The sequence below is a fragment of the Cryptomeria japonica genome, chromosome 1, assembly GCF_030272615.1.
Source record: "Cryptomeria japonica chromosome 1, Sugi_1.0, whole genome shotgun sequence".
NCBI lineage: Eukaryota > Viridiplantae > Streptophyta > Pinopsida > Cupressales > Cupressaceae > Cryptomeria > Cryptomeria japonica.
In genome coordinates, this window is record NC_081405.1 from 329,563,302 (window position 1) to 329,588,651 (window position 25,350).

Consider the following 25,350-nt stretch of genomic DNA (forward strand, 5'->3'; position numbering starts at 1 on the left):
CAACAACAAAATAAATAAAAAATGCAAAAAAGGAAACATGCGCCTTCTATTTCCCAATGAAATGAAATGACGACATTTAGAAAATAACATGATACAACCACATAGGCCTTCTCATTACAATAATCTACAAGCCAGAGCCACAATTTGCACTATTGGAATTGTGTCTTGTAACCTCATTTACATTTATCTAGAATGTATAACCTCCCTAGAATATTCTAAAAAGTCGAATCCCTCATTTTTGGGCACCAAAAGACTAGTCAACCACTTTCTTAATAAAGTATTTTATTGGATTTTTGGTAGTTGAACTTCTAGAAACCATAACTTTCAAATCGACCATCGGATCTTCAATCATCATAAATCGTTGGAAAGCTTGCGAGGAGATCTACAATGTCAGACTGCAAGCCAACTTTTGAGCCTGTCCAAAATTGCATTTGAAGTTGTATTGGGAAAAAAAAAATCAAAAAAATCAAATCTCTCTCGAATGCCGCAAGATATTGTGATTATCCTTTCACTATTGGCTTTATTTCACCACTCAAGATTTTTGTGCAAGATTTTGTGCCAAACTAACAACTTATTAATCTAGTAACCCTACCAAAAATAGTAATAAACAATATTTTTTAGTGTTGCAAGATTTCCCTTGTACCTTGGATGGTCTTGCATCAATCTTTAACTTCAAACACGGAAAATAGGAAGATAATTCAATTGAGGAGCATTCTATGGCCCCCTTTGCCCCACAAATTCATATCTTGGAAACTTGATTAGAAAGCATCTTGGTCTATATGAAGCTAAGAATAAGGTTGATGGCAAGGTCTAGAGTTGCCCAATGAAGTTTGTCTTCAAGCAACCTTGACTGTTGAGCTCCATTGTTGTTTTGGGGCTTTTGCCTAATTCGATTTATATGCCCCTATTGAGAGTTGGTTGCTTGTTTTTTGTTGTCTTATTGAGTTTTTTTTGTTGGCTTCATATAGTCGCTTTCTTACTACTTTCGACTTTTTGTCTTGTCTTTCCATGCTCTATATAATAGAAGAACCCATTCAAAATCTTTTGTTCTGGTTCATAACTCCAATCAAAAACATTTACCTTAATAAAAAATACTATGATGTTAAGCCAAGTCATTTCTATTTCATGAACTACATCCAAATTACTCATGTTTAGAAGTGGATGTGCATGTGCATCATATTAGTCTCTACCACAAACAAGTCAGCTTGGATATATATAAAGCACACTACTACTATCTATAGAGAGTGTTTAAATATCACTTTACTAATTTTAAGATGTGAATATGTAAAAAGTCGTAAGTCTGATTTGCATCATTTTAAAGTCTCTAACCATATTTCAAAAAGTAGTTAAAACATATAAGTTACCAATTATTCGAAGGATTCCTCCAGAAAAATCGCATGTTAACACTAATTTGTTATATATCTGGAAAAACCAGATAAAAGTAAAATACAAATATGTTTCTCCAATAAAATTCTATTGCTTAAAAAATTCAAGAATAATGCTAAAGACTACCAAATGATCCCATAAGAACTCGGTAAAATTCTCGTTCTAAAAATGTATATGTACTATGTCTAAAATTGATTGTCAAGGGTCGATCCAGATAGAACTTGAGGAACTGGCATTCCACATATCCAATTTCACTTCGGTTAATACAAAAATAGAGGCACTGAGCCTCTGATTTTCTTATGAATAGGTGGCCGCGAGATTGTCTACAAAATACGTATGCCTCCATTCACATGTTTTAACTCCTAGAGAGAAGATTTCTAAAAATATTAAGATAATCAATGAAGTCTCATGTTTTCCTTGATGTTTCAACGAACCAGCAACCAAGACTTATTTAAAATTGATCAATAATCAATTTAGTATGTTCTGTACAAAACTTGAGAAAACTTATTCTGCCTCAACTTCGAACAGACGTGAAAATAAATAATTGTCTGCATCGCATACATATTAGGTAGAGACCAGGAATTATTGATCCCTGGCCAGCCTTCCTCACCAACCATTGAAAGTTTGCTCCGCTGCTTATTGTAGCTGATACCAAGTTCCATGCATCTAAAATTGTGATCTACACTTCCTCATCTTCTACTTTGAAGAAAGTATATGATAAGATCATATTATTTATGCCATTCATTTTGGGATCTGACTCGAACTCTGGGTCAACATAAAAGAAAACCTGCATTTGTATAGAAAAAGTAGTGTAAGGTCTACCAATTCAAGCAAGATGGAAACATAGGGTCAAATCACAGAAAATAGTGTTCTTACCGGCATGTCAATCTTCTCGCCAGGAAGTAGACGCTGCTCTTCAAAACAGAAGCATTGAATTTTATTGAAGTAAACAGCAGCCTGATACAATAACAAGTATGCCCTAGATTAGAAACAGCAGCAACGCACGTAATCCACAAGGTACCTACTGAATTTAATGTTCCCCTTCTTGTTATTGAGAAACGTATGCATGATGCAGATGACAGATATCTAACAACATAGATATATCTATAATGGAAAATTGTGGCCAATGGATTCAAAAGTTGTATAAATGAAGCATGTTCTCTGGAATCTAGTGGTGGTTACCGAGAATTATATAAAACGTCCTGCATACTGTGTTACACCTTTGCCAGTGGTAAAAAAAAATTCAGCTATATATCAGTACATTATCTTCCCATAATTATATATTTAATAGAACTATCTAAAAGGAAAATGCCAGCCATTTACAAGTTCACATAGAAAATTTAAGAGTGAGGAAAAATGGCTGGAGATGTGGAGGAGATGATTGGAGTGGTGTAAGTGGCTTATGAAAATTCTGAAATAGGCATTCTGACGCTGGTTGACAATTAATTGCGTTGTTGCTTTTCTATTTGGATCCTTGGAAAGCCAAAGTTGAAATGAGATAATTGACCAGTGCTCCACAGAATTTCGGAACAGGAGATACAAGGGCACAATTTTTTTCTCAGAATTTGCGGGTGGCAGATGGAACAGTTGCATAAATAATATATAAAACAAGTATAGGTATCTTTATTACATCTAATGAAAAAATGCTGGGAGATATTTTATTTACTAGAAAAGTAATTTTATTTCACTTCAGAACTATTTATTTGATTTCATCTACATTTTCACTTTATCACCGGAAACGGGGTTCTTGGAAACCCAGAGACTGGTACCGGTACAGCTAATTTTCAAAAATAGGAGACATAATTTAATAATTTCCAAAAAATATCATGACATAGAACTTTGAAAACAAATCAGTCATACAAGAACAGTAAATAGTAAAGGCGATTTCTCTTTAGACCATTACAATGACAGAAATCAGTCACAACTATTTATGTCCCTCTCAAAAAGTGTACACTGTCAATAGATCCGATCACTATAACTTTGCACGGATTTTAGTATCATCCAAAATATCAACATGAAACATTATGCAGAATTATTTTATTTATTTGCCTTCCTTCTTTTTTTGCCTTATAATGCATTTTGCCCTAAGTTTTCTGGTGGGAGACATACATTTCTGATCTGGAGACTTCGGAGATAGCTGCCAAAAGAACCATGTCAGAACATTTCCAAGGACGTCTCCGGTACTAGATGCCTCAAGGGGACACATCTCCTGGTTACCATGATTTTATCTACATTGTTTACTATTAGTTTGTTTGTAATACAACGTAACTACAAATTTTACTTTTGAAAAAGTCACTGTTCATTCTTTCGGTATCCATTTTGTTTTGTTTTCACTATGAAAAGTGTAGTAAATATAACACACTTACTTATTTTTTCAGATATATGTCACCTTTGTTTTGATTTTTATGCAAACAACCGCGACATGACAATCCATGCCCTGATGCCACTATTTAACACCTCTCAGGGCAATATGAAAAATGAATATGAAAAATGAATTATAAAATAGTAAAGAAATTAAAAATAAATAAATAATATATATAGTAATATGCATCAAAAAATAAACTGATTACTATATAATATTATGTCTTATTGAAATATAGATTATTAAAATAAAGGAGGGGTAAAAATTTATTAGAGACCAGCAAAAGAACAAATCAGGGGGCAACTGACCCCAATCCACAACGTTCCAATCAAGAATTTGCTCAGAGGCCCACTTGGCCAAACAATCAGCAACCCCATTACATTCACGGGGAATATGGTTAAAAGAAACAGACTCAAGATAAGCACCAAGGTTGAGAATCTGATAACCCCATCTAAATGCCGCCTATTCAACAAATTGACCACCACCTGAGAGTCAGTCTCACATATAATCCTGCGCCATCCCAGTTTACTGGCACACTCCAGAGCAAATAAAATAGCCTGAGCCTCCATTAAATTATTAGTATGAAGACCCATATAAACAGAAAATATAAACTGATCTTGCCCAGAACTATCCCGACCCACAACCCCAATGCCAGCGTGACCAGGGTTTCCACGGGAGGAGCCATCTGTATTAATTTTTAGAACACCCTAAGGAGGAGGAGACCATCTTCCCTCTCTATTCACCTTCGGAGTAGGATGTCTACATCTATTATGCATGAACTGACTCTGCAGCGAAGGGAGATGAAGAAGATCAAAACATCCAACATCACAAGGAGCCACTGATTCAGTCATATCACATTTAGCCTCAACAATTTCTCCTAGAGAATGCAAGATCTTCCACCACAAGTGAGGGGCCATCAACCGCACATCCTGAAAAATCCGATGATTTCTCTCCAACCAAAGCTTCCAAATAATAAAGGATGGTCCAATAGCCCAAGCAATTTGAAGGAAGGAAGTAGAAACAAGGGCTCTACCCCCCGATCCACAAACTCAGTCCATGAGGAAACATGCCTATAAGGCAAATTCCACGCCCTCCACCAAAAATGCCAAATCTCCCTAACATAATAACACTAGAAGAAAATATGAGAGACGCACTCCGTAGCATCACAACAAAGCACACACATTGAGGGACCATTGAAACCGCGCTTGCACAAATTATCCCAAGTGAGACATCGGTTTTGAGCAACCAACCATAAGAAAAAATTACACTTGGGCCAAGACAACTTATGCCAAACTTGCTTCCACCACAAGACCTCAATACACTTGAACAAATGATATATCATCTTTTTATTTATTTTCTATTTTTCTTTTTTTTATGTGCCAGGTAAACTTTTTAAAGTTACCAGTGACGCTAGCACGACACGTCCTCTGCTGCCACATGAAATGCTTTTGACCCGGAGCTATGAGCAGGTGAGGTCACAAACAAGAGACCTAATCCCAAACTATCAATGTTGAGGCTCAAACCCACAAGCACATTGGATCAAGGAAGGCACAAGCTTGCAATCACAATGTCCCAATGGGGATTTGAACCTTGTTGGTCATAACCTAAGTCACAAGATTCGAATTTGAATTCGTGTTCGGCAACAATAAAAATCGGATGAAATTCAGCAAATGAAAAACTTCGAAAAAAAATCAACATTAAATTCGACTAATATAAATAAATAATTTTATAAAATTACTAAAATAAATAAACTTTAATATATTTGTCAGGTTATGTCACAGGTTGTCATTGATGTCAATGTAGTAGTCTTCAGGTTATACATGGTTGCATCAACAATATGTCCTCTAATCATACAGTTGTGATCAGATTCTGAAATGAAATTTGTACTTTATATACTGTCTATTCAAGAGAAAAATATGACACGTATCATCTGCAAAAAGAAATTACGTATGATACAGTTCATATAAAGGCAGAGAAGAATTGAAATAGTTAAAACAAAGATCTTGATCACCTTGCATAAAACTTCTGATTGATATCTGTGTGACATGTATTCTCACAGCATAAGACTTTTCAGATTGATATCTGTATTTTTCCTCACGTATTTTTCAGATCATGGGCTATAAAATCTTCCTCACACTATCACAATACCAAGGCATTCGAATCAAATGGAAACAATACTGATATCGGTTGGTATTTATAAACTTTGACATACAAATTATCATTGGCTTAAAACAATATTAAGTGTTGGTGGTTGTAACTATACACAAACTACTTGGTAACCACGAACCAACTCAGTTATGAGTGGTAGGAAAACTTTTGTTATTTGTGTGTCCATTTTCGAAGCAGAACGAGAGAGATTGATTGGCTATTATTGTGTGATAAGTAGAGTGTTCTTAAAAATAGAAGATCATTTTGAAAAAGAAAAGTTTACGCACAGACATAAGTGCAATAAGGCCAAAGTTAATAACATGCGGTATGAACATATACGGATCATAAATCTCAGGTGTAATATTGTATACATTTGACAATATTTATATATCTATGTTTGTTATTTCCTTCAGCTACAATTTGCGTTTATGCTTATGTGATTGATGTATACTTGTGTATGTAATCAAATGAGCCGAGTTTGATGATGTTATTGTGTCTTTAAGGTGTATTCAATAAAGGGTGCCTGAAACAAGTTTTAAATCTTTAAAAATCTCTAAATTTCTTGAGTTTTTCACTTTCCCGAGTCCAGCCGAGTCTGACTCCGAGTCCCGACTCCGAGTGCGAGTCCGATTCAGCCTTGCCAAGTCCGAGCCGAGTCCAAGTCCCGTTTCTTTGGTTATAACAACAACACCACTTAGCCAACACACTTGGATGAACCTTATTTTCTACTCTTTTCACTTCAGCTGCTTCCAGAAAAATAGTAATGACGATTCAGAATCGCAAAGAAAATTTCCAGAGGAAAACTGTGATTTTAAAAAAATGTGCATTTTTTTACCTTGGGTCCAAGCAGCCCCCAGGCCATCTAGGGGAGGGCAGCACATCCCTGGACGCCCCAAGAAGGGAGAACCGTCCCCTGCAAGAACCACCCATGGAGGGGCAATAAGAGGAAGTTTTGTCCCCCATCCCACCATTCCCAGCACATGCCCATTCCGAAAACAAGTGAAAACAACCCAGGGATGCAGCCAGGGGAAAACTGAGATCAACTTCTGAAATTCCAAGAATCATCCATGATGGCAAGGGAAGTACTCTTTGGAGATCTAAGTGATTGAATGTGCTGTGCAAACGTCTAGGGACTTTAAAGAAAATTATTCACCTTTATTGTCAGGATGTCCAGAGGTCTAAGCATGCTAATCTTCTCAGTATCACTGAGTAAATAGATTGTACCCTAGCATATCTACATATATACATATATCTAAATACATGCAGAAGCTAGGAGGATCACTACAGCGAAGCTTTAATAAATTAATACTGATGACCAACAGACTGTAGAAGGAAATTGTAGGAGAAAAATATTGTTTGTATTGATGTTATAGCTCGGTCGGATCCCTTCTAGGACCGACCTAGCACGTGTATGTGGCTAATTGACCCTTGGTCTTAGTCGCGCCTTATGTGCAATAAACACAATGTAACTTGTAACGTGTATGGAGCTGACCCTATATTGGGCGCCAAACTTAAGATATTATGTTGTAATTAAATCGCTCTCCTTGAAAGCCGACCTAGGGTGTATTGGAAGGCTAAGGCACATATATATTCAAAGCATCCATCATGCATAACACACATTCACTTACACAGCGATCTTACACCAGCAGTGATCAGGGAATTCCATCGTTATCAGCAGCAAACCATATCCTAAGGTCAGCGAATCATCATTCGAGGTCAACAAACATCATTTGAGGTCAGCGAGCTTCATTCCAAGGACAGAGAATCCATTCAGAGGCAGCAAACACTCCATTATCAGCAAATGGTGTTTATGATCTGTCTTTCTTGATCAGCAGATAAGTACATTGTATTACTGTGCCCTAGTTTGGGTTCATTTTTGCATATACTACTGTTCTAAGTGCTTCAAGTGTTGAAGCAGATTTGTAAAGATACCTACTGATTATCACATAATAAGATCTGAGATTATTGCTGGGTTTTTCGCCGCCAAGGGGAAGGTTTTCTCAGGGTATTTTTGGTGTTCCTTGTGTTCATTACCTTGATCTCTGTTATTGCTATCTATATCTAACAGTCTGATCTAAAATTTACATGGTATCAAAGCTAAGGTTGACTCAGTTGTGATCGGACATTGCGATAGCAGTGCTCCTTCCTCATCCTCTTCACACCATTTTCCAACATCCAAGATGGTGTACGGTCTGAAAGTTGAGGACAGACTTGAAGGAGCTTCGAGTTTCACTTCATGGAAATTCAGAATCCTTGTCACCCTAGAAGAAAATGATCTTCTAGAGTTTGTGCAAGGAGAGGATGAGCCTGTGCCTGAAGACAAAAATGAATTACTTCGATTCAAGAAAAATGCTGTCAAAGCCAAGAAAATTTTGATTGACTCCGTGAAAAATCATCTTGTTCCTATCATCTCCAAGATGTCTTCAACCAAAGATATGTTCAAGGCTTTGGAAGGCATGTATGAGATCAACAACACAAGTAGTGCACTTGCATTGAGGCAGCAACTTCATCAAGTCCAGATGGCAAAGGGAGAATCAGTCACCACCTACTTCATGAAGATTTCAGATTTAAGAGATCAGCTCAGCGCCATTGGAGATGAAGTTGTGGACAAGGATCTTGTCATGCTTGCATTAAATGGTCTTCCTCACTCTTGGGAGCCATTTATCCAAGGCATAAGTGGGAGATCCAAATTTCCCAAGTTTGACCGCCTCCATACAGAAGATTGCATACAAGAAGAATCAAGACTAGCCACAAGAGGAGTTATCAAAAGCACTCATGGAGAAGACAATCATGTTCTTGCTGCCCAGTCCATCAAGAAGAAAGGTGGCACTATTGGAAGAACAATTTCAAGAGAAATAGAGACCAAAGGTCTGATCCAGCCCCTGATTCAAAGACGAAGAAGAAGGATCTTTCACACATCAAGTGTTTCAGGTGTGACAAGTTCGGTCACTATGCTAGGGACTGCTTATCCCAGCCAAAGCAACAAGGAGAAAACATAAATGAAGTTTCAAATCAGAATGATGCTGAAGACTTCCTCTTCACCTCTGCCTTGTCAAGCAATGTTCCTATAGACAGTCATACATGGCTGACAGATAGTGGAGCATCTAGACACATCACCGACTACCAGGAGCATCTTTCAGACTTGGTGGAGAAGGAGTCCAACCCACACGTGATCGTTGGAGATGATGCACGCTATTCTGTAAGAGGTTTTGGTACTACATCCCTTAACTTAGATTTTGTAATTTCTCTTCACGTCAGTGATATATTGTTTGTGCCGGAAATCAAGAGGAACCTTATCTCCATATCAGAATTGGAAGATAAAGGTTATCAGATTGCATTTTCTGAGGGAAGAGTTCTTGCATGGCCTAAGAAGCCCACCATCAAATCAGCTCGTGTCATTGGGAATTGGTATGGGAGCCTATATAAGCTTTCAGCTCGTCCAGTTCAAGCTCTCATTCATGAAGCACCTGAGTCAAGCGAGCTATGGCATAGAAGACTTGGACATCTTCATTTCCGAGCCCTTCCTATCCTAGAGAAGATGGTTAAAGGTATGCCTAAACTTAGTCATATTCATGATGATACATGTAAAGGTTGTGCTATGGGGAAAAACACTAAGAGTCCATTTCGTCAAATTGAAAGTAGGTCTAAAGAGAAATTAGCTCTTGTGCATTCTGATTTATGTGGACCTATGTCTGTTGCTTCTCCAAGTGGATTCTTGTATTATGTAATCTTCATAGATGACTACTCTAGGAAAACATGGATTTGCTTTTTAAAGTCAAAAGAATCTAATTAAGTCCTAGGTAGATTCAAAGAATTTAAGGCCTTACTGAAAATCTATCTGGGAAAAGAATTAAAGTTTTAAGGTCTGACAATGGAGGTGAATACACCTCGAGTAGTTTTCATGATTTTTGTATTGAGGCAGGAATCAAGAGGGAGTTTTGTGCTCCCTACAACCCTCAACAAAATGGGGTTGCAGAAGAAAGAACAGATCTATAGTTGATTCTACGAAAGCTATGATTCATGATCAGGACCTGCATACTTTTCTTTGGGCTGAAGCATCTAGAACAGCAGCATACATTCAGAATAGATGCCCTCACCATGTATTGAAAGATATGACTCCAGAAGTAGCATTTTCAGAGATCAAACCTGACATCAACCACTTGAGGATCTTTGGAAGTCCAGTCTATACTCATGTACCCAAAGAGAAGAGAACCAAGTTGGGACCTTCTGGAAAGAGAGGAATTCTTGTGGGTTACAGCAAAACCTCCAAAGCATTCAAAATCTACATTCCAGGTCAGAAGTATATTAAAGTTAGTAGAGATGTTACTTTTGAAGAAGATGTTGCATTCAAGAAGTCCAAAGGTTCAAGTATGTGTTGTGACGTATTCACACATCACCCCATCGCAAATGGGGACCCTTGCTTTTTTTCGCTTTGTGGGGTTTTGCTTTCTGGGTTTTAGGGTTTGTCTGTTAGCCTTTGCATGCTGAGTGTTGCCAAAGGGATCACTAGGATGGCAAGCTTTGCTTGAGCCAGGGTGAGTCCGCAGGGCCCCAGAATTAGGGTTTCTTTGAGAAGTCTTCCTTAGGGCCTGGTTTTGCTCGTGTTGCTAATTGTGTCTTGCTTGGTGAGTGAGTATCATTCTTGAAGGTCTGAAGCTAGGTCAAGTTGGTGAGTGATGAAGTCTGGAATGTCATCCTGATCTTCAAATGCCCTGAAATTTGGCTAAGTCTGGAATGTCCTGATCCTGAAATTTGACTAAGTCTGGAATGTCCTGATCCTGAAATTTGACACTGTCTGGAAAACTGAAAAATCCTCCAAAAACTAGATTTTGCAATATAACTCCTGGAGGTCCGAAACCACTCTCAAACATCCTGACAGTATATATGGAATATAACTTAAAGTATAAGTGAGAAGAAAGAAGAAAGATATAAGGAAATGTCACTTATACTTAAATTTTATATTCCATAAAATAATCATGACGGAGAGACCAAAATATCAAATTTCGTTCCTGACCCTTCCAAAGGGTCCAAAGCGAATTTCACTCCTGACCCTTCCGAAGTGTCCAGAGCGAAATTCTCCATAAGACATTCTACTTTGGCCAAAACCTAGAACTAACGCATTCCTAGGCTTGAATGAAGGTAAAAATGCTTGTTTGAATGAGGAAATGTGAAAATGAAGTCAAGATTTGAGCCCAAGGATGATTTTCGCTCCTGACCCTTCCAAAGGGTCCAGAGCGAAATTCATTTTTCTCCACATTTCTCTTTGACATGACCAAGTTTGTTGACTTCTGGGGCGTGATGGCAAGGTTTTGATGCACATTTGTCTTTGAGAGGAGATTTGAGGTGACAAAATGATGGAAATTAGCCTAAAGTAGGAATTTTGCTCCTAACCCTTCCAAAGGGTCCAAAGCGAAATTCTTGAAAACCTCATTTTCTCCCTTGTTTAAACCAACGTTCTAGTTTTGAGGTGATGGGATGTGAAAATGTGAAGGATTTTGGCCAAGATCAAGAATTTCGCTCCTGACCCTTCCAGAGGGTCTAGAGCGAAATTCTTGAAAACACTCATTTTTCCCTTGGCTAAAGTCAGGATCTCGGTGGAGATGCAAGAGGAAGGATCTATGTTTGCCTCCCAAAGACGATTGGAGTTGAAAAGGTCAAAAATCAAGCCCAAAACATGATTTTTGCTCCTGACCCTTCCAAAGGGTCTAGAGCGAAAATCCTTATATCTCTTGTTTTCTTCCTTGTTTTGGCTAGGCATTGACATGATGGGGAATGAATTGGTATGTTCTTGCCTGGAGAGGGAATTGGATGATTTTGAAGATCAAGATTTTAGCCTAAAAGAGAATTTCACTCCTGACCCTTCCAAAGGGTCTAGAGCGAAATTCACTATAAACCTCATTTGCTACTTGATTTTGGCATCAATCCTTGTTCCTTCGGTGAAAAATGATCTAAGTTTGCCTCTTGAGGTGGTTTGAAGTTTGAAAAGTGAGTGATCAAGCCTAAACTAAGATTTTCGCTCCTAACCCTTCCAAAGGGTCCAGAGCGAAATTCCTAGAAACACCTATTTTTCCTTGGATAAGGTCAAGTCCTTGGGTTTTTATGGCATGGATGGAAGTGAGATAGCATGTCTTTGCCTCTTGAGGTGGTTTGGAATTGGAGAAATGAAGAATCAAGCCTAAAAAATGATTTTCAATCCTGACCCTTCTAAAGGGTCCAGGGCAAAAATCTACTTAGACCTCTTTCCCTTCCTTGTTCGACCAAATTTTGATGTCCAAGGCATGTTGAAAGGGAGAATGAACATGTTGTGGCCTTTGGGAATGTTTGAAAGAGTTGAGGAATGAGTGTTTTAGCCAAGGAAGGAAATTTTCACTCCTAACCCTTCCAAAAGGTCCAGAGCGAAATTCCTTACAAGCCTATATTTTTAACCTTGCTTGAGCTTAGACCTTGTTCCTAGGGCGAAGAGAGAGGAGATTTTACCTTGCAAAGAAGATTGGGATTGAAAGAATGATGATTTTGGTCTAGAAAGGGAAATTCGCTCTTGACCCTTCCAAAGGGTCCAGGGCGAAATTGTGCAAAACCTATCTTTTCCCTTAAATATATGCAAAGTCTAGTGAGGATTGAGATCAAAGAAGGCCTGAAGGATGGCTTCAAATCACCAAAAATTATCAAGTTTGAAGGAATTGAGTCAAAATTGGAAAATCGCTCCTAACCCTTCCAAAGGGTCCAGGGCGAAAATTCTTCAACCACCTATTTTCCCTTGCAAATTCAAGTCAAGCTTGGGTTGGATGTGAGAGGAGAAGTGTTTTCTAGCCTTTTGAGGTGAATTCAACTTGAAATGATGGAGGAATAAGCCTAAATTAAGATTTTCGCTCCTGACCCCTCCAAAGGGTCCAAGGCGAATTTTCTCAAAACCACCTTTTTTCCCAATATTGTGCCAAGCCTAGTGCAGACTAAGGTGAATTGTGGTCGGAGAAGTCCTTAGGAATGATTCCAAATTGCTAATGATTATCAAAATTGAAGGAATTGAGCCAAATAGTGAATTTCGCTCCTGACCCTTCCAAAGGGTCCAGAGCGAAATTCCTAAAAATCACTTGTTTTCCTAGCAGAATCAAGTCAAACTTGGGTTTTTGTAGCTTGGATGAGTGTCAGGATTGGTTTTCTTGCCTTTTGAGGTGAATTCAAGTTGAAAAGATGGAGGAATAAGCCTAAAACAAGATTTTCGCTCCTGACCCTTCCAAAGGGTCCAAAGCGAAAATCCTAAAATCCACCTATTCCTTTCAAATTTGTGCCAAGCCATGCCTAGACCAAGGTGAGGGATGCCCTTGAGATTGCCCTTGAATTGATTGTTGTCTCCAAAAATGATGATTTTGAGCTAGAGGAAGAAATTCACTCCTGACCCTTCCAAAGGGTCCAGGGCGAAATTGTGCAGAACCTATCGTTTCCATCAATTTTATGCCAAGTCTAGTGTGGATCAAGATTAAAGGTGTCCTTGGGCATGCCCTTGAATTGCCAAAGGTCATCAAATATGAGGAAATGAGCTCAAAACAAGAAATTCACTCCTGACCCTTCCAAAGGGTCCAAAACGAAAAACACTAAAACCATCCTTTTCTCCAAATTTTGTGCTAAGTCAAGCGTAGACTAGGGTGAGAGAAGCTATTTGGAATGCCTTGGAAAGATGTTTATCCACCAAAGATGCAAATTTTGAGCTAAAATTGGAATTTCGCTCCTGACCCTTCCAAAGGGTCCAAAGCGAAATTCTGGATAGGTCCTGTCCCTGGCTAGTTTTTTTGAGCGAATTTGATTTTTTAGGCCTTGTGGAGATCAAACCAATGTTGCCAAGTTGGGAAGTGGATTCCATGTGAGGGAATCCAGATGAAATGAAGTGAAGAATGTCAAATTGGGTGTGATTAGGCAAGCAAAAAGTGAATTTCCCTCCCAACCCTTCCAAAGGGTCCAGAGCGAAATTCATCAAAATCACTATTTCCCCATTGTGTCATGATTTAAGGTGTAAAATACTATATTGAAATGAATTTATTATGTGTCCTTAATCATCTTTTGGTTTGTCTTGCAGATGAAAGAAGACCAGGCCAGATCAAGGACGACCTCCTCCAGTCCGGCATCAACAAGGACGACCTTTTCCAGCCCAACATTCATCAAGGACGACCTCTTCCAGCCCAGCATTTCAAGGAAAGGTACACCATCCATCCTGCACATCAAAGACAAAGGAGGTTAAAGCAAGGGTTCGTCGAAGAAGTAGACAGTTTTAGAAGAGTTAATTAAAGTTAGCTTCTCAGCATCATCAAATTGAATATCTACCAAGGTCCAAGTGTCAGACAAGGTGGCGTCCCAATCATCATCCCTCTAGTTGAATTGGTCCACCTCAACATGTCCAAGTTCAATGTACCTGACTCATCAAAAATGACACAAACATCGATGCACCTACCCTGGTTATCCATTGGTCAAATATTCCAGAGAAGACATGTGTCCATATAATGCAATTATTTCATTGACCAGAATTGAGTTTGTTGTAGCAAACCCTAATTAGGGTTTTCATTGTCAAAAATCGGCCATTGATCTCAAGTTGATCTGAGCCATCGAATTGTATTAAGGGTGCTATATAAGCCCTGGCTCCTCATTTGTAAAGGCTAATAGTTAGTCATTAATATCTAGAAGGTTAATAGTTAGTTCATAAAGGTTAGAATAGCTAATGATTAATAGCAAATAGAATAGCAGTTAGAGTAGAATAGAAAGAGAAGGCAAAGATTGTTGCCAAGATGTTGTTGTAAAAGACTTGTAAACTTCATTGAAGAAAAGGTGAAATCTATGGGTCGATTCAACAATTTGCATGGTCTCTATACTTCTCATATTTGATTTCATGTTATTAGATGAGTGGAAGAAATGTGTTTGATTGATGATGAAATTTGTATATCCATACTACTAGCAGTTTGTTGATTGCAGACTTGCCCTATGTAGTCAACTGGAATCATTCAGCTTAAGCCTAACTTCAAATCGTCGCTTCTTCACTGATATGCATCAGCCTAATGGTGTCTATGCCTGTAGCGATGATCTAAACATCATAAAGCTTTCCTCCGAAGATCGCACTAACCTTGTGGAGATGGTCTTGGGATGTCAAAACAAGACTTAGTTAGAATTTCATCAAAGGTCATTCATTGCTCCTACATTCTTAGTGTCAGAATTAGATCCTTCCCTCGCCCTCATCCTTTTATCCTTTTTTCAAAAATCTAGGCTAGTGAAATCCTGTGTTCTAGTAATATTTAAAGCGAATCAGATGTTCAAATCATCGAGTGTAAGTCCCCTTGTGATTCCAGCAAAATCACATCGTACCGCAAAGAGCTTATCCACGAGTAGAGAACCTACATAATAGAACCTTGGAGTTGCTCCGACTGATCCTTCGACGAGATCTTCAGCAGTCGGAAACTTTGTTCAAGAGAGGATAAGGTACCTTTAGGTATTTTATTCTGTGTTTGGTCGTGTACAAAATACACATCAACAGTATGGAGATTGACCATGAAGTTCATGATAACCCTTCTCACCTGAGAGACTTCAGAGAATTCTAAGATCAGCTCCTGGAGAACAAAGGCATTGCGAGTTGAGGACTCCTTGCAGATCCAAATTTGGAAGGCAAGCTTCACCAAGTTTAGATATAGAAGATAGAGATAGATTGTTCAATCAAGAGGACATGCAAGGAAGAGGAAACATTTTTCAAGATCCAAATCAAGAAGCCCGGTAGTTTCAAGAAGAAGACCAAGAGATGGCTCAGAATCAAGATTCACATCCACATGCTTAAGAATCCGGAGAATTTCTGTTCGAAATACAATGCTAGACTCAAGTCGGACGGCGCAAGATCACATCAAAATGTTTGAAGACCATTTGAGAAACAGACTGATTGAGTATGGAGATGTGGCTTGCAGACTTTTTTCCTATTCCTTGGGAGAAGAAGCGTATTATTGTTTCATCCATCTACCTATAGGATCCATCACCTCATGGGAGGAATTGAAGGATGCATTCGTTGGAAAATTTGGTATCCAGATTTCCCCATTGGAATTGCATTGACAGTTTGTTGAATGTAAAAGACAAGAGAATGAACCTATTACTTCATTCAACAACTGATTTCGGAAGGCTTATACAAGATTGCAAACTCCTTATCTTATTCCAGATGCTCGAGAGATATACTATCATGCTCTAGGTCCACTTACAGCAATGTTTGTGCAGACTAATACCCTCTCCAGCAAATTTGAATGAAGCATATGCAAAGGCAATAGAAGTTAGTAAAATATTGCGTTAGAATCTTAGCGGACCTTTGCTCAATTTGGGGTCACCCGCGGCCGCAAATCAAATTCAGAATTTAAGTCAAGCTTTGGTACATCATATGCCAATAATGAATCAAGTTCCACAACCGATGTATATAGTTGCTCAGTCATCAAATCAGTTGGTACTCCATCCTGGAGCACCCATTTCTCAAGCTCCGCAAACACATCCGATGTATGCAAAATGTCATGACATCGATGAGGACAAAAGAGGAGAAAGAAGAAATGAAAGAGTTGATAGACCAAGTAAAGAAGTTATCTATAGAGGCTACTCATTTGAGGAATTAGAACAATCAGCTCTACAGTATGCATAGAAATTACCAAAGTGGTAACCAAAATTATCAGAACAATCAAAATTTTCAAAACAATCATCAAAATTACCAAAGCAACAATCAGAATAATCAAAGTGGTAACAACCAAGGATATCGTGGCAATAATCAAAACTATCAGAAGAGAACGTGGAATACTGCGCCCAATAATGGAAATGTGCCATCACCTCTTGACAATCTGCCAGCTTCGGAGAGTCGACCGGCTGATAAAGTTTTCCTTGAGGAGGCTGCTTTGCCAAATTGGTGCAGATTACACAACACTAGTCAGCATTCAGAGTTGCATTGTCCCGAATTCAAGGTTGTTGCCGACATTTTCCAACAGGAGGTGCGAAATAGTGAAACATCAGAAAGCACTCCAACAACGAGATATGAAATTGTCCCTACTACGAGATATGACCAATACTTAATCATTGAGGATTTCAAATTTCCTCCAGTTTATGAAGAAAGTTTAATATGTGAACAAAGTGGGAGCTTTCCTCCAGAATCAGCAAATGGACCTATGGTTCCACCTAGTTCTCAGTTCCCACCTACTTCAGCCAATAGGCCTATTGAAGATTCAGACTACTATTTCCCACCATTGAATAATTGTGCTTTGGTTGAAGGAATAAAGGAGGTGTTTCATCAATCGTCAGGAAACCCTGGACCCAGAGTTTATCAAAGGAATCAGAGGAATCAAGAGCCCTTAACTACTTCCATTCCTCCAAACAATTTTGCTACCCCACCAAATCCGAATGCTAGTAATACACCAAGCTATCCACAAGATTCACTTGAGTATAGATAGAAGAATGTTCCTACTCCAAGAGAAGAATTGAAGAGGCTAAGTCTGTGTGTGTTAGAAGAATTCAAGAAAGTCAAGGTGAGCCTGCCATTATTTGAACTAATGAAGGTACCTGAGATCGGAGATACATTGCTAAATGGATTAAGTGATAATATTGCGGGAAGAGCCACGGCTCAAACCAGTTCCAACATTCAAAAAGGTACTGCGAATGCTCATCAAGCAAGCATAAATGGATTAAGTGATAATACTGCAGGAAGAGCCACGACTCAAACCAGTTCCAATATTCAAAAAGGTACTACGAATGCTCATCAAGCAAGCATAAATGTGGTTCAAGATGAACCAAATATTCAACAATTGTCAAAAGAGGCATATGTAGTTCAAGATTCATCTAATATGCCCAACAAAGAAGAATTAACGAAGACGGCAAAAGTGCCAAAGAAAGAAGATATGCTAGAAGGCAAAGCTTTACTCACAAGAGATAACGTAAAGAGGATTAAGGATTCACCAGTTACGACTGAAAATTCCACTAAGAGTGAAATCCTTCCAAAGAGTGAGATTGCTTATGTCGAAGATGCAGTCAAAAATGATGAAGTTTCCAAAGAAAGTGTGAAGAAAGAAGAGAACTCGCAAATTCATAGGGATAAGCCAGCAGTACACTATCAAGATGAGCCAACCCCATTCTTGCTTTTAGTAAGAATTTTCGGCAAGCTTCTACATAATTGTCTGGTAGATACCAGAGCTTCGAGTAATGTAATGCCAAAGGCTATATGCGAGAAATTGGGTCTCATTCCCATACAAACTAGTAAAAGAGTTACACAATTAGATAAGACAGAGGTACCTGTGATTGGAGAGTTAAACAATATTCATATGCAGTTGGCTACAGATCCAAGACTCCAGCACATCATGGATATATCAGTTGTAGACATTCTAGATGGATATGGCATGCTTCTGAGTCAAGATTGGTCAAGGAGATTGAATGGTTACTTTTCAACTGATTTCTCCCACATGTGGCTGCCATGGAGAGGTGTACCCAACCAGATCAAGATTGATAGCACCCCTAGATTAAGATTGATGATAACAGAATACAAGGAAAACAATGAGATTCTTTTCCTAGAAACCGATCTGGGAAATTACAGACCGAAAGCAACAAAGGTTTTGATGCTTCAAAGCCCAGTTAAAGAGATAGAAGAAAATCATGAGATTGTGAATTCCACAGAAGCTGTAGTTGAAAGTGATCACGATATGGCATGCTTCTGAGTCAAGATTGGTCAAGGAGATTGAATGGTTACTTTTCAACTGATTTCTCCCACATGTGGCTGCCATGGAGAGGTGTACCCAACCAGATCAAGATTAATAGCACCCCTAGATTAAGATTGATGATAACAGAATACAAGGAAAACAATGAGATTCTTTTCCTAGAAACCGATCTGGGAAATTACAGACCGAAAGCAACAAAGGTTTTGATGCTTCAAAGCCCAGTTAAAGAGATAGAAGAAAATCACGAGATTGTGAATTCCACAGAAGCTGTAGTTGAAAGTGATCACAATATGGATGAAGTAGATATGTTTGAGAGTTTCAGAAGATTTGTATTCAAGAATATTCAGCAGGGAGTTGAGTTAGGCAACCGTGCTCGCATTCAAGATTTATTGTTGCCTAATTGGTGCCGAATTCACAATGCTGCTCAAATGCTGCTCATTCTGAATTCTCTTGAACAATGTGCAAGATAGCTTTGAATCAAATACACAAGAGAATTCCTAAATTTTTTAAACTTGAAGAGATTATGGAGGCCTCTCCTAAGCCAGGCGAGGAAATTGAAGATAAAACTAAAGAAGATAAAATCGATGATGAAGATCAAGTTTGGACATTGAGATTTGATGGCTCAAAGTCAAAGAGAGGATCAGGAGCCAGGTTTGAATTGATCAGTCCCTCAAGGGAAACTTATTTGGCCTCTCATAGATTACAGTTTCCATGTACGAACAATGTTGCTGAGTATGAATCCTTAGTTCGTGGGTTGTTGTTAGCCATTCAGAAGAAAATGAAGATCTTACATGTGTTTGGAGATTTAGAGATTGTAGTGAAATAAGTGCGGAAGCAATATGTCTGCCACGACAAAAGATTGACAAGATACCTGTTGTGACCATTTCACACATCGCCCCATCGCAAATGGGGACCCCCTCTTTTTGCTTGTTTTTTGTTCGTTTTCGCTTTCGTTTTTAGGGTTTTGTTAGTTAGTTAGTTGTCTGGATTTAGGGCCAAGCCTTAGGGTTTTAAATATTGCCTTTTCAAGCCAAAATCCAGTCGCTTTTGAGAGCTTTTTGAGCTTCTTTTTTTTAGAATGCAAATTTTGAATGCAATAAATTCGCCAAAATGGTCTAATTTTCAATTGGAATATTCATGCAGAGCTTAAACTTGTCTAAATGATGACCGTCAATGTGAATTTTTGTCTGATTGAATATTTTGACCAAATTTTGACTTTTTTGAAGTTTGATCCTGGGCATTGGAATTGATTTGTTTTCGCCTCGTGAAGTGTTAAAATGTGAAAAATCTTGTTATTTTGGCCTGTAGGAGCAAAATCGCTCCTGTCCCTCAGTGAAGGACGGGAGCTCAATTTCAAATATCTCATCGTCCCTACAGAGTCCAGACAAATTTTACGTTTGAAATGATAAAGAACGACAAGATCTTTCATTTGAATATAAATTGAAGATTTTCATGAGCACAGAAATGCCTCCAGGAGGAAAATCGCTCCTGTCCCTCAGTGAAGGACCGGAGCTACAATTCAAATTTCGCCATGTCCATGCAAGATTTTGATGACTCAGCAATTGGAGGACGTCCGAAGGAAGATACTTTGCCAAATGAATATAATTTGAGATGCAAAAAATGAAGGAAAATGACCTATATTGACTAAATCGCTCCTGTCCCTCTCCAAGGGACCAGGGCGAGGTACCTTGTAGCTCTCGTCCCTCTCCCAGGGACCAGAGCGATTTCCTCCATTTTGCAAAATCCAGACAAGGGTCAAGGCAAGTTTACGTTCAAAAACGAAGGAGAACATGAGATGAATGCATTGAATATAAATTGAAGATTTTTTGGGACGCCCATAACAGTGCTAAATGCCTAGTTCGCTCCTGTCCCTCAGGAAGGGACCAGAGCGATTTTTGATATAATTACCTCTTTTTGCAAAATTCCAAACAATGTCAAGGCATGGGTGGATAGAGTGAAGAAGGACGATTCAGTTGAATATAAACTTGGAACCTGGCAAAGTAAGATGAAGGTCACAAAGGAAGGATCGCTCCTGTCCCTCTCCAAGGGACCAGGGCGATACAATGGTGATGATGCGTCCCTCCAGAGTTCAAGGTCGTCCCTCCAAGGTTCAAGGCCGATCCAAGTTAGGACGAAGGGTGGCGAGGACATTTCAAGGCATTTCCATCAAGCGCAACGTTGCAAAGGTCATCACATGGAAGGATTTGCATTATAAAGACCTAGATCGCTCCTGTCCCTCTCCAAGGGACCAGAGCGATATTTCTATTAAAGCATCGATTTCAAAAGACAAGCAAGTTTCAAGCTACCAAGAGGGTCGAAAGGACATCATTCCACGCAATGAAGATGATTGCAAGTCGGTACAAACAAGAACAAGCATGTTATGATGAACTTCGCTCCTGTCCCTCAGGAAGGGACTAGAGCGATATTGATATATTAGATTAATCCATGCAAAATTTACGTAAGGACAAGACATTGCAATGTTTTGGAAGGTCCATGATATGGTAAAAGATGATAAAACAAGAGTTTTGAACGTGAAATGAGCATCATTTTGAGCATGGAGACTAGATCGCTCCTGTCCCTCTCCAAGGGACCAGGGCGATTTGCTTTGGATTCCTTGTTTTGCTTCAAGATCAAGCTAAGTCAAGACGTCTTAAGATAGCATATGGTCCAAGGCATCGTTTGAAGACAATTTGCAAGAGTTTTTAACGTCCAAACATTGCTAATCGAGGTAAAAGTCTCCCATCGCTCCTGTCCTTTGGACAAGGACCAGGGCGATCCTATCAAAAGCGCTCATATTCCTCCAAAATCGAAGCAAGGCGAGGTTAAGCAAGACAAAGGACGGCGTTTGGAAAACATCACAATGAAGGATCGAAGGTCAAAAATGCATATTGAACGTGAAAAAATCAAGATCGCTCCTGTCCTTTGGACAAGGACCAAGGCGATATCATCAAAAGCACGCACGTTCCTTCAAGGTCAAAGCGAAGCAAGGTTAGGTAAGGTGAAGGACGACGTTTGAAGGACATTACCATGAAGATCGAAGTACAAAGTTGACAAGGTCAAGGAAAGGACATGGATCGCTCCTGTCCCTCTCCAAGGGACAAGGGCGATGATCCTTATAACATCGAAGGTACCTTGCAAAAGCAAATGGAAATAAGCGCAAAGGACACAAGCAATGATATTTCGAAGGTCAAAAATGCAAGGTGAACGCAAAAACATGGAGATCGCTCCTGTCCCTCTCCAAGGGACCAGGGCGATAATGGTCATAGGATGCACTCGCTCGCACAAGGAAGAAATTCAAGTTCGAAAGACCACCAGATGATCGATTTGGGACGGGAAAATGAAGGAGTTGAACGTTGAAAACGCAAGAATCATGCCAAAGATGGTGAATCGCTCCTGTCCCTCTCCAAGGGACCAGAGCGATGAGGTACGTCCCTTTCATTTACATATTTTTGGCGCCAAATTAAAACAATTTGAATTTTCTTTAAATGCTAAATCAATTTAAAAAATTGAAAATCCATTTTTTATTGGCATTTAATATGGCGTTAACATTTATTAATTATTTTTGCCTTATTTAAAAATCGAAATTTGCAAAAAAAAAAAAAAAAAAAAAAACGCAAGGCATTAATAATTAATTATTTAATCAATAAAAAATCGATTTCAAGCGCTCATATATGGAAGTCGGCCTTGTTATGTCATTGCAAATCATTTAAAAATCGTTTGAAATTGTTATATTTCATCAAGTCGGCCAAAGAGATAAATCGATGAGAGCACTATATATAGGGGGGTGAAAACTATTATTTTCACATCATTATTTTACCTCTCTACATGCGAATCAAGGAAGACAAAGGAAAGTGTTAAGTGTGTTTAAAGATAGTGCGAATATTATCCAAGGTGGTGCGAGTTTCATTCATCCAAGGGTGGCGCGCTTAGCTATCAAAGGTGGTGCGATTCCAAACCAAAGGTGGTGCGAATTTGAAGATCACGCCTAAGGCGAATTTGCTAAAGACTTGGAGATTTATTTGTGCGAATTTGAAGATCCATTTGAGACCACGTCCAAGGCGATAAGTGAAGATCACATTCTATCCAGAGGTGGCGAGGTCAATCTTGAGGGGATCATATTGAAGATTATTTATACCTCAATTTTGCCTAGGCAAATTTTGTTTTTGCATTCTAGAGTTAGCTCTCTCTATCGAGGTATGGCGATTTTATTGTTATTGTTTTATTCATTCATCGTCATATTTCAAATTTTGATCCTTGAAAATCTCTTAGCTCAATCGTTATATTTTAGGACATGATAACTCTAGGGACTTATCATGAGGTTTCCTAAAATCTATCTCTCTTATCTGCGTTATTTATTGCAAAATCTATTTCTTATAATGAAATGTTGTGTAGGTATGGCGACCCCAAAGGCGGGAGCATCCACCAGTCGCTCGGCTCTCATGAAAGAAGATCAGAAGACTGAAGAGGTGGAGACCAAGATCGTGTCCAAGTGGAGTAACATTGGAGATACAAACTTGGGAAACTTTAGCACGAAGAAGTTCCGAGAGGTCCCTTACATCGGCAAGCCATCACCTGTCGCCCGGAGAATAATAGAGAGTGGCATTATTAAGGCGGCCGGTTTTCCTCCAGCCATTCAGTGTCACGAGTTGATGATCGAGTGTGCCCGTCATTACAATCCACAGTCCAGGACAATTGTGTCCAATGCTTTGGCGTACCTTTCAGAGGAGGCCATAAGTGAAGCCTTCCATCTTCCAGAGCACAGGGACATGATATACAAGAGCATTGAAGGAGCCAGATCAGTGTACGATGATGATCCAGATGCTTGCCTAAGCATAATCAACAAGAACTGGCTACTTAAGAGTCGTCCCCGTCTGAGCAAAGTACCGAACACACCACACCGGATCGATTTCCAAGAGGAGTACAGAGATTTGATCACCATGCTCAACAGAGTTACAGGAGCACCTCATGCCTTCTATTTTGAGAAATGGATGTTTTATTTCATCCAGGTGATTGTTCAAGGAAAGGGTACGATACATTGGGCTAGGATAATTAGCCATTGCTTAGACGTACAGTTGAGAAGACTCAGGGCCACTAAGTCCTTCCACATGAGTTCATATGTCATCTATGCCTTGATCAGGAGCGTTGAGTACGCAGGACTACCTCACAGAGGAGTGATTGGAAGAGGACCCGGCGAGGTCAGAGTTTGTGAATCCTATACCCACTTGCATCATCCACCAGGGAAGAACTACAAGTTAATCAATGATACTTTCACGATGAACATCACAAGGACATTGCAAGGAGGGATTCACAACAGATTATCTCAAGATGCCCAGGAATTAATCAAGAGGTACGGTGCTTGGTTCATTCAGTTTCCCAAGTTCACTTACATTAGAGTGTATGGATGTCCTTTACCCCCATACATGTTGCCGAGATACCCGACAGACAGGATTGTGTTACTTGAAGTAACAAGGCAGTTGGCAGCATATGTGAAGGCATTCAGACACAGACATCAGAATGGAGTTCAGGTACCTATTATTTTGGGTAATTCAGTTGAGGTATGTCCCAATGTCTCAGCCATGGATGATGCAGAGAGGGAGTTAGCCTTGTATCCTTTTTCATCTTTTGCTTGGAGGAATAGTTTTGATCCTCATGGACATTTAGAGGAGACAGTCGGTAGAAGATTTAGACATGAGTACCAGATTGAAGATTTTATGATGAATCTCCTAGATGATCTCGAAGTGAAACGAAAGATACATTCTAGATTGCCTCTGGATTTCATCAGGAAATGTAAGATTTACAGAGTAGCCGACCAAGCTCAGGACAACGGCAGGCACATCCAATCTTCATATGATCGAGAAAGCAAAACAATAAGTTTGAATTGGAATGAGCCCGAGGCCGTGGATTTAGATGAATTGATGGCACCAGTCTTGTCTTGTACTCGCAGATGGGTAGACATTCAACATCAGAAGTTGAGAGAACAAGGCATAGCCATGTCTTTTACTTTGGAAGAAAAGCCAGCCGAAGGAGGAGCCAGTGTTAGTGAAGGCAATCCCAATCCTAGGAATTCAGGTGAAGGTAACCTTCGATGTGCCAGTGAGGGCAATCTCCATCCGAGAGGTTCAAAGAGAAAGGAAAGATCAGAAAAGAAAGAGCCTTCCAAGAAAAAGCAAGGTGCTAACAAAGATCAAACACCAGGTACTTCTTCCAGGCCAGAAGATAGAACAGTTCGAGTGGAAGAATCCATGGAATCGATGGTACAGAATGACAGGCAGGAGGAAGAACAGGCACAGCATGTTTCATCCGATGGATCTCTCCAAGACTATGATTTAGAAGAAGATAATGAAGTAACATCTCCTCCCAGACAAGAAGAAGTAGTACACAAAGAAATTCAAGTTCAAGAGACAAGATCAAATATCCCAGATTGGTTGAAGGAAAGATTGACTAAGGTGATCGTAATTGAGGACGAGGACAGTGCAATCGATTTAGAGAGCCTTGTTGGACGCTCACATATGACAACAGAGAAGAAGAAGGCTACAAAGATGTCCAAGATGATTCGAGATGAGACTGGATCTAGAAAACTGCAGATAGCTACACCGACAGCAGACAAATATGAGGGTGAGATCTTAGCAGAGGACTATCACATACAGACTATTGAGTTAGGACCATCCACAGCAGAGCAGACTTTAGATGATGCCACCGACACATTTGAGGCATTGAAGGATAAGTTTAGAGAAGAAGTAGAAAAGAATAGAAAGCTCAAGA

The 25,350-nt window shown here is 39.3% G+C and overlaps 1 protein-coding gene across 1 annotated transcript in view; it reads right to left on the reverse strand.

The window, feature by feature from the left end:
- Window positions 1–1,546: 1,546 nt before the first annotated feature.
- Window positions 1,547–25,350, reverse strand: part of LOC131053085 (cytochrome c oxidase assembly protein COX11, mitochondrial) — a 77,508-nt gene continuing 53,704 nt past the window's right edge. The window contains exons 6-7 of the mRNA XM_057987690.2: window positions 2,263–2,343; window positions 1,547–2,173 (exon numbers count right to left, since the gene is read on the reverse strand). Of these exons, the coding sequence (XP_057843673.2) occupies window positions 2,066–2,173; window positions 2,263–2,343 (189 nt within the window). The 3' untranslated portion in view covers window positions 1,547–2,065. The remainder of the gene's footprint in view (window positions 2,174–2,262; window positions 2,344–25,350) is intronic.